This window comes from Gymnoscopelus braueri, assembly GCF_963280865.1.
Source record: "Gymnoscopelus braueri genome assembly, chromosome: 17".
Classification (NCBI taxonomy): Eukaryota; Metazoa; Chordata; class Actinopteri; order Myctophiformes; family Myctophidae; genus Gymnoscopelus; species Gymnoscopelus braueri.
In genome coordinates this window covers 24,733,394-24,744,498 of record NC_137617.1, presented here as the reverse complement: position 1 = coordinate 24,744,498, position 11,105 = coordinate 24,733,394, and the positions used below count along the sequence as shown (strand labels likewise).

At 44.8% G+C, this 11,105-nt stretch overlaps 1 protein-coding gene across 1 annotated transcript in view; it reads left to right on the top strand.

Moving 5' to 3' along the window:
* LOC308104147 (heparan sulfate glucosamine 3-O-sulfotransferase 6-like) overlaps nt 1-10,712 on the top strand; it is a 17,720-nt gene extending 7,008 nt beyond the window's left edge. Inside the window, exon 2 of the mRNA XM_080454465.1 lies at nt 9,047-10,712. Within this exon, the coding sequence (XP_080310591.1) occupies nt 9,047-9,665 (619 nt within the window). The 3' untranslated portion in view covers nt 9,666-10,712. The remainder of the gene's footprint in view (nt 1-9,046) is intronic.
* Nucleotides 10,713-11,105: the final 393 nt, after the last annotated feature.

The window sequence follows — 11,105 nt, the reverse complement described above, 5'->3', positions numbered from 1 at the left end:
GAATTTGAACTGAGCCAAATTTCAAGAGACTGCCTGGCTAACTTACACTCCTGAACCCCCCCCCCCCCCATCTGAACGACCTCATTAGGCAGCTATGAGGAGGAAGTTGTGACATCACCGGGGTCAGGCTGAGGCAGAAGGAAGGAAGTGACCCCCCCCCCATGCAATCTGTCCCATCTCGCCACCCCGTCCCCAACTATCTGCCCAATGCCCATCCTGTAGTCAGGAGATCAGATGATGGCAGGGTGTGGGCTAAGGACCCTGGTTACCCCTAGAGATAAATCTACAGAAGTAGCTCCACTGTGGTCCCGGCAGGAACTCGGCGTGAGATTTTCCCATTTGATAAGGCGATGAGGATAAGGATAATTAGCATGAGTACACATGCGCGTATGTATGTACTGTATATACTCTCACTCTGTCTGTCTCGCTCTCTCTCTCTTTCTCTCTCTATCTATCTCTCTCTCATACACACCCACATGCATAATACATATCTCTGTCAAATAACAGCAACACCCACGCGTGCACTTGCATATACGTACGCCTTGCTCTGCGTCTGAGGTTTCTGTCACTGTAAGATGAATAGAGTTGGACCATATTTTCTGCACTTCCTCTCTTCATTCACCAGTCGTTTTGCTTTAGCTGGAATGGCTTTAGACAATCTAGAAATACATTATGTTCATATACACGCACATGTACACATGAATGAGCACACACACGCACGCACGCACGCACGCACGCACGCACGCACGCACGCACGCACGCACGCACGCACGCACGCACGCACGCACGCACGCACGCACGCACGCACGCACGCACGCACGCACGCACGCACGCACGCACGCACGCACGCACGCACGCACGCACGCACGCACGCACGCACGCACGCACACGCACACACACACACACATACACACACACACACACACACACACACACACACACACGCGGGGTGTGGATCTCCCTCTGCCATTAAGTGGTTCCTGGTTTGTCAGAGGAAACTTTGACTGACCACTTCTCACTCACTCAGACCTGCACCCAGGCACTCCAATAGGTCCTCTGATGTCTCTATTAACTGCCCCGGGTCCGTTTTCCCCTCCGCTAGACACATTCTTTCAGCCCTTTCCTACCGACCTACCCCAGTGATGTAAACCTTCTCAATGAAAATACCTCTCACCACTCTGGTGTGTGGGAGAGCCACACAGTAACCTTCAGGCCATGCGCCACACACACACACACACACACACACACACACACACACACACACACACACACACACACACACACACACACACACACACACACACACACACACACACACACACACACACACACACACACACACACACACACACACACACACACACACACACACACACACACACTATTACCCACCACAGAGAGCATGCGTGAACATATACAGTCACAGAGCACACTACACATACTAGTACATAAACGCACGCGCTTGCATAGCGGCCTTCTGCACTGCTTCCTTCTTATTGAGCTGCTTGTAGTGTTCGCTGTCTTGTAATCACTCCCTCGAAGCGCTTCAGGCCTCTATTTACTGTCAGTAATGACAAGCCTCTCTCTCCACTCAGTACTGTCTTCACCATTTAGTTAGGATTTGACTGGGATGAGACAGACACAGCTTAAGTCCAGCAGATCAACAGATGTATGTTACTAGTGGTCAAGTGTAGAGTTTGGTGGGTTTGCGGTCATTTTGATGGCTCAACTATTTAGTATGCATACAGTAGGGCATTAACAGAATCATTGAATATTCGAATATTCGACTATCAAACCACTATTCGACCACTGTACATCAAAGTCGATTATTCGAGAAAAAAGAAAAGAAAAAGTTTTCATTTTTTTTCCCCATTGGCTTTTCTACAACAGACACGCAGCTGTGAGCTCTGGTGTTGGTAGTTTTCCTAATCCATTCATGGTTGATTGTTGTCAAATCATTTCATACTGTATGTGAGGAAAGGGCTGTCCCCTAAAAGTCGACGTGTCGGGTGAGGAGCCTGACGTCGACTCGCATTCCTTGAGTCGAGTCGTCAATGCCATTGGCCATTTTTTTTAAATGTATTTTAATAATCAAATCGATTAATCGAATATTCGAATACTTATAGGTCGAATAAGTCGAATGATTTGAACCATACAGTATTGAGTATTGTCGCTGTCAGACGGAAACCTTGTATGTCCCAAACAAGAACCTGTGTGCCAATGAATCCAGTGTAGTTACTATTTAGTAACAGGCTCTTGTTAATACTTTTCAGTGGTTAAATATTTATACAAGTAAGACGCGCGAACGCGGGAAGCGAACGCCAACAAAATTAAATGATAATGAAAATAAATCATCTAAAAAAAAGTAACCAATAAAAAAATATATAAAAAATAAAAAAAAATCTGCGTTAAAAGGAGCATCTTAGAAAAATACAAATTCACCAAAAAATAACTTTGAATGTTTTTGAACAATTCAACAAAGTGTTTGAAGTGGCTGTTTCACCCACTTCCGGGGGGCGGAGCCAAAATCCGAGCCCGGAGTATTTGTTCGTAGACCCCCACTTAGGGGGGGTAGAAAAAGTTTCGGAGCGATTCGGGCACTTTTCATTTAACATGGGGTTTCAATGGGGAGTTTTTAGGAACCTTCTCCGGGGCGTGGCTTCCGGGGGAAGGGGCGGGCTTAAACGCAACCTTGACAGGTGTGTTCAGTTTTCAAAGGCCTTTCATTTGATGTATGGTACGTCTATATTGGACATTTACTTGGCTGCACACAGGGCTGAGGCAGTGCACGCACACAGAGACGCACACACACAAGCCGAGCACGGTTTCATAGTAAGCTCCACTTGCGCGGAGGCGCGCCTTCGGCGCGCCTCCTTCCGCTGCGTTCGCAAAAACCCAACAGACAGACTTAATCACTTTCAACCTGGCATACCGAAAATAGTGGAAATAGCAGATCTACAAGCTTGTGAACTTGTAGATCATCTATCTTCACTACGTTTGTGCTACACTTTAATACGATGAAGAAAATAGGGAATTAATTTTTTAAGGAAAAAAAAAGAAATATCGAGATACAAGGTTTCTGCCTGACAGCGACGATGTTGCCTTTTGATACTGTACTGGCTATGCTATTACAAATAAAAATGAGGTCTGTTTAATTGTATCATGAAATAAAATGAAAGCGGGGATGAAGAGCGCAAACATCTGATATTGGAAGAAAAAGTAAGAGGGAACAGAAACCAAACAAGCGTTTTTTATTATATATAATTTCTTATATACTGTATATTTTGGTTTGTTTTGCAACAGAAATCATGCCAGCAAAGCACAGTAAAGTTTGAAATTTAAAATTCAAAAGAGAGAGATATCCACAGAATATGACTTCACATGACCCCCCTCCCACTTCCAGTGATCTCTGGTGGTCTCACCCTGTGAATCATAACCATCTGCTCTGACCTTCAGGGTGGAAGAGACCATATCCTCCCAGCAAGGGGGGTTGGGTTGGGTCGGTGGGGTGGGTGTGGTGGTTTGTCCTGGGGCACAGAATAATCTTACATATAGAGTCTGTATGGATCACGGCACTGAGACCTGGGGGACACTTCCCTCCTAACCTAGAAGAAACACTTCTCTCATCTTCTCCATAGCTCATATTTGTGCGCGCACACACAAGTGTGCAGAAAATGCGCAAACATGAATGGATACACCCACACATACACGCACACACACTTCATTGCTCCCAGATGTGCGTCCAGCCTGTGCTGTCAGTAGTCATGGTTTTTGCATATATGTGTATGTGTGTGTGTGTGTGTGTGTGTGTGTGTGTGTGTGTGTGTGTGTGTGTGTGTGTGTGTGTGTGTGTGTGTGTGTGTGTGTGTGTGTGTGTGTGCGCGTGCATGTGAGCGCGCGCGCGCGCCTGCCAGACAGACAGACAGGGACAGAGTGAGAGAGATGGTCGTATAAACAGAGCTGAAAGCTGCAGTTAGTTCACAGTGTGTGTGTGTGATCTAGTCTCCTCTCCTCAGTGGACCAGCGATAATAGCCACTGTGTTTACACTACCTGCAGGTGCCCTTTTTGTGCTGAAACACACACACACATGGTTTTTTTATGGGCGAGTCCCCTCATTTACCACAGAGATGGAAAATGCTGTGTAAATATTTTTTACTCGTCTACTAATTCCACAGTTAAGTGCCGTTGTGATGTTCTGTTGTGATTCTAACGTGAGTCGGTATATGTAGGTGACTCATACATCCACAGAGTTGAGTCATAAACAGTAGCCTATTAGCCTCTAGTTGTTTTACCAAGACCTAATAAACCTTAGGCCACCCATACCGCCATGTACGTGTGCATGTTATGTGCGTCCGTACCGTATCTGAGAACGGTCTTCGCGTGTTTTCTGTGCGCGGCTGATAAACGCACATCTGCGCAATTTCAAGTCCTCCACATTCCTGTGCCAGCTGCTAACGCTAAAGGTGTGATGAAAACAAACACAGGGTCGCTAGGCTTTTGCCAGCCTTTCTTCTGGAGGCTTTGCAGGGGCCAGTGTTGTTGGCTTCACACCCACAGCCACACGCAAGCAGGCACGCACACGCACACGCACACACGCACACGCGCACACGCACGCACACACACACACACACGCACGCACGCACGCACGCACACGCACACACACGCACACACACACACACACACACACACACACACACACACACACACACACACACACACACACACACACACACACACACACACACACACACACCAATGGCATCAGATAAGAAGAACAAACACAACAGTTGGTTTTAACAGTGTCTTTCATCTTATGAGAGAAGATAGATTTCCATCAGGTGTTCAGGTTAAAAGCAAGGGGTGGGCAGGGGGGCTCCTGCTTTGTTTTCTTTCTGTTCTCTTCTCACTCAGGGGACAACACTCTGGCGTTGTCTCCCCTGTTTCTTTCTCCAAGCGTGCTCCCTCGTTTCTCCATCCCTCCACACCTCTATACCCGCATGTCTCTCCCTCTCTCCTTCTTCCCTTCCCTCTGTCTTGACCAGTGGCGGGAAAAGTACTCAAAATCTTTACTTAAGTAAAAGTACCAATACTGCAATGTAGAAATACTCTGTTATAAGTAAAAGTCCTTAATTGAAAATGTACTTGAGTAAAAGTGCAAAAGTATTGGCATCAAAATGTAATTAAAGTACCAAAAGAAGAAAATATTTGAAAATTGCAGATCTACAAGCTCACAACGGGCCGCGATGCGACGCGTTGTGAGCTTGTAGATCGGCTATTTTCAAATAGCCTGGTACAAAATAGGGCTAAAGTGTTTAATGTATGTTTCATAATATAATAATTAATATCCGAAAAGTAACTAGTAACTAAAGTTTTCAAATAATTGTAGTGGAGTAAAAGTGCAATATTTGCCTCTCAGATGTAGTGGAGTAGAAGTAAAAGTATTGGAAATTGGAAATAGTCAAGTAAAGTACAAATACCTCAAAATTGTACTTAAGTAAATGTACTTAGTTACTTTCCACCACTGGTCTTGACCCCACCCTCCACTCAACCCCACCCTCCACTCTACCTCATCTCTCTACCTCTCTCTCTCTCTCTCTCTCTCTCTCTCTCTCTCTCTCTCTCTCTCTCTCTCTCTCTCTCTCTCTCTCTCTCTCTCTCTCTCTCTCTCTCTCTCTCTCTCTAGCAGTGTGTGGCCTGCTCCTGGGCCCTGTGTTGTAGCCAGGCAGCTCTGTGATTACAGGCCAGCATTCCAGAATGTAAACACGATGTCAGTGGAAGGCCGAACGGGCCCAGCACGGCGTCGGGACAGCATGGCTTCCATTAGACTGATTGGGCTAAATTAAACATCCACAGTAGTGTCTCACACACACACACACACACACACACACACACACACACACACACACACACACACACACACACACACACACACACACACACACACACACACACACACACACACACACACACACACACACACACACACACACACACACACACACACACACACACACACACACACACGAGCAAGAGCAAGCCCCATGGTGCAATTACTAGAAAGCATAAAACATTGTTCAGCAAGTGCAAGAAAAGACAAAACAGGATGTTGTGTCTCAATATAAAGCCAACTCTATACTGTTAAAAAGTAGGCACGGAATGAATGAAGTACAATCAGGCACCTGAGAAAAATAATGTCTCTGCACCATAAGTAGAAGAGAACTGTTACATGGTTATAGTGTTTTAAAGGTTCTATGACATTCATTTTCACTTTTTTTATTTTGTATGTTTTTTGGGGGGTTTTATGACCTCAATTACACCCAAAAAATCTGAACTTTGAACATTCAGTGGATTTTCTGTGGTCTGGGGTTTTCTGAATAATTAGGCTGAAAAGTGAAGTCACAGTGAAGTCACAGTGAAGTCACAGCCCATTAATCCCGCCCACTCTCCTCCTCGCCCCTCCCCTCCCCTATCCTTTCCTTTGGGGGGGGCGGAGCAGAGGTGATGATTGACAGGCAAAATCCCTCAACAGCGACACCCGCAGGCAAAGATTTATTTTTTCATTGCAGTTGAAAAGGCTTTAGAAATGTGAGAGAAAAACACCTGCCATGGATCAATGGAGTGGAATTTTTTGTTATAACTTTTTATACACGTTTGAAGGACCATGACAAAGACTTTTAATGTGTGGTAAAACTGAACGTCATGAAACCTTTAAATAAAAGTTATTTGACCAATCTGTATGGCAGATTGGTCAAATAACCAATGTTGCTCTCCCTACTCCTCTAATAAGACATTTAGACCCTGTGATCAGGTAGGAACACGATTGATTGTGGTATGATTTGAGGTCTTGCCTGAAGCTCAAAGAGTAATATCTCCCCTGCCCAGGTGGGCGTTCTGTCTTAGTTCATCAGTAGAAACTTCAGCTTCATGCAGTAGATCTGGGTTTGAATCCCAGGTAGGACATAAATCTTATGGATTGCAGATTTAAATACAGGGGTCCTAAACTCAGGGGCCCAAATAAGAAACGTACCCTCTTGTCCTAGCATTCAGACATACCGTATATTGCTACTCATGTCTTGTGGGTGACCCACCAGACAAGGACCCCACAACCAGTTGTTTTAAAACTTTGATGGGTTGTAGTTACTTACTCTCTTTGGTCCTGTGGCACTCATTGTAAAACATCATATATATACATCATCCTGTTGAGACTGGCCATAGAAACAATACCGTTTTTCATAAACTTCTCTCCCGAAGATATTTGTCTCATTTTCCCCCAAATTGTGTTTTGTTCCCCCAGCCCTGTAATAGAAGTCAGAGGTCTTTTATGAACACCATAAGTTATGTTTCTGGTGTCACCCTCTTAGCTTCATGCCAGGAGACACGCCAGACTTGAAGCCGAGTGTGGTTGCGGTCGTGTATATATCTACGTGTGTATATGTGCTCATGGTTGTGTGTGTGTGTGTGTGTGTGTGTGTGTGTGTGTGCGTGTGTGTGTGTGCTCGCGCACACATGCATGCCGCGAGAGTCCTTTCCATGCCTCTGCTACAGAGCTAAGAGCCTCATAAGCCCTGAAGTTAAAGACCAACCACGACGACTTAGGCCCAACCATTGCCACATGGCTACCGAGGGGGGGGGGGGGGTTGGGGGGTTTGCATGGGGGGGAGCCATGGAAATTACATGAGGGAACTTTTTTGAAGACTTGGAACATTCCACTGTGCTTAGATTTCGAAAACACGAAGCCAGCGTGAGATTTGAATCTCCTCTTTGTAAATTAAATGAAGGGGGGGGGGCATATTTTGCGTGTGTATGTGTGTGTTTTTTAGGCAAAAGGAAAGTTGGAGGGATATATTTCACCACTTTGTATTCCATGATGGAAGTTATTAGATTCCATTTTGGAGCTAACAGTAGCTGCAATGGAATGAAATAAATGATACGAGACAAATGGCTTTTCGTTTCCTTCCCCGGATTTCATATAAAATGTATTCTGGCATGCTATCAGGATTTTCTATTAGGGCTGCGGATTTAATCAGAAGAGAAATCAAAAACACAATATTAACAAATGTATATTCCAAATTGCATGAGGCTTTTTTTAATCCAATGAAAAGTGCACAAATCAGCTTCCCAAATAATTGACTATATTAACATGCCATTTTGCTCTTATTTCTAAATCGGGGGATGGGGAACCCCCAATTATGAAACAGGGGATTGGAAACCCCCAATTATGAATCGGGATGGGAAACCCACTCGAATGAAATAAAATGCAAAATTTGACCCATGTGTGAATATGGTAAATATATTCTGCTGAATCTCTTTATATAAATCAAGTTGCATCAAATATTTTGATGTGTTCAGTCAAGCTCACCCTTATCTGTTTGTGTTCAACAACAGTTAAAGAGAAATTTTGTTTGAAAGTTCATGACAAAAGTTCTTGATAAGATGAATGTGGTCACGGCATCATTATAATAAACTTTTCAATGTTTCAAACAAAAAATTGTTGACCCCTATGTTAATAATCTTTCTGTTGAGTGTCATCCTGTTCCTCTTAATGAACGTTTGTCATATGCACTGCCAGATCTGAATACAATGGCCAGCCTACAATTAAATGTAAGTTTATGTAAACATTGACCAGCCTTGAATCACGTGCAGACGTTGCATATGCAGAAACTGTATGAAGAGTGGAAGTGGAAGGCATGGTCCAGGCTGTGATGAGCCAGTTTGGGAGTAGGCGGATGAAGGGAAATGAATTCTCTCTGTGGTTAATACAGCCTTGTGGGTTCTCCTGGTAGACATAGACGGTCCTAGATTCCCTCCCTGTCTGGTCGGGCATGACTGCTTGACCATCACCAGCACCCAAAGTCATGTTTATGTTCCCCTTACACAGAGATTGACGCCACTAATTACAGAGCAAAAGTCAAAAAGCCTTCGTGGCATCATCAAAGGGTATAATCCCCCGATAACTTGAATATCAGGGGGAAATATTGCCGTCTTTATAGTATATAAATGTATTTTTTTTAATGGTACTTTCTCTCTCTCATTCCCTCCCTCCAGGAACCTGATGCCTCGCACATTAGACGGCCAGATCACCATGGAGAAGACTCCGAGCTACTTCATCACCAAGGAGGCTCCCCGCCGCGTCTTCTCCATGAGCCGCAACACCAAGCTCATCGTGGTGGTCCGCAACCCTGTGACCCGGGCCGTGTCCGACTACACCCAGACACTGTCCAAGTCCCCGGGGCTGCCGTCCTTCCAGAGCCTGACCTTCCGCAACGCCTCCGCGGGCCTCATCGACACGTCGTGGAGCGCCGTGCGCATCGGCATCTACTCCAAGCACTTGGAGAATTGGCTGCGGTACTTCCCTCTGTCGCGCTTTCTCTTCGTCAGCGGCGAGCGGCTGGTCACGGACCCGGCGGGGGAGATGGGCCGCGTGCAGGACTTCCTGGGGCTGAAGCGCGTGGTGACGGACAAGCACTTCTACTTCAATCAGACCAAAGGCTTCCCCTGCTTGAAGAAGCCCGAAGGGAGCAGCAGGCCCCGCTGCCTGGGGAAGTCTAAGGGCAGACCCCACCCTCACATCCCCAACGACGTCCTGCTCAGGCTCAGAGACTTCTACAGGCCCTTTAATCTTAAGTTCTACCAGATGACTGGTCATGACTTTGGCTGGGACTGAAAACGCTTAATCACCTAAGCTCTTAAAGGCTGCTGGAACCACAGTTGTCCATATATCCATCTGTTCTTTCTGGAAGCCTCTGTGGAGTCCTTGTTCTACCCCGATGACGATGGAATGGAACATATACGGTGTTACCAAAGCTATTGCTGTACAGAATATGCCTTCCTTCATGTCCTCTGGTGTATCATTTCTGAAACTAGTAGAAAGCTGTTTTGCCAAAGCTTTCCCTGCCAGAGCTTTCATTTAATAAAAAAAAGTCTACCAATCACCAATGTCTCCATGAGTGAACTGTGAGACAGCAGCTAGCTAACCAAGCTATTAGAGCTTTATGGTTGACCAGTCTTACCTCAAGTTAAAACCAAATGACAAGCCTTGAGACAGGTACGCCTTGGAAAAAAAAGGTGAAGCTTTGGTAAACCAAATGACATATTGGACCTGTGAGTAAGAGGCAGGGGCTCTGCTACAGGGAAGGAGCTAACGACCAGATGTTGCTGTATTATGCACAATAACACAATCATAATCCAGGAAATTAACATGTAATGTCCATTGTTGAGATGAAATGATTTCAGTATGATGTAAGGAGTAGCTCATATCAACCTTGTTCTGTCATTAATCAGCACACAATTGTAATCACCACTTGAATACATGTCTGGATCATTCTTGTACTTTTTATGAATGGTGTTTTTCTACTTGCATAAATTGTAGTTTCTACTTAGAAAAAACAAATGGAATGAATACAGATGTACATTTTCTCTTATACAAAACAGGCACCAGAGCAAAACAAAAAGGCTGGATCATGCGCTGTAAATTTGCCATTATTTATACGTTGCCAGTGTAATGATTTTTTTAAATGACTGTATACAGGCCATATCTGTATCTGTGATTGTTTTTTACTTCGTTTGATTGATACTGAAACTTCATAAGCTGTACGTCCATTCAACTGTATATTTCTGAAATCCTAATTTATGAGATGACAAAATATTGTTGAAATGTTTTTTCTCTGACACTTTGTATTTGAATATACTGATATCCTGACTAAAGCTTTTATTCAGAAAAATGCTTTTGTTAATGAAATATTTCATTTTATGAAATCAAGTCATCAGTTATGCACGCACGCACACACATGCACACACCATTTTAAATCCTCCAAACCATAATGGAGAAGAAACGCTCTTCATATTAGGACCTTCAGTCAGTATAAATTAACGGTGAATCAAACAGTGGGTCCATAGTGGAGTTATGGAGGGAAGGAAGCACTGGAGATGTGGGGGGGGTGGAGAAGGGTAGGGTCATGTGACCCCCAGCCCCTCCAGGGCTAAATTTGAAGTTAACGCAGGGAGGACGCGTTCCTGATGTGTAAGCAATCAATTCACTGGGGTGATTGGAGACCTTTTGGGGGATGGCAAATCTTTGACCTCTTCACTCCCAGCCCTCGACCTG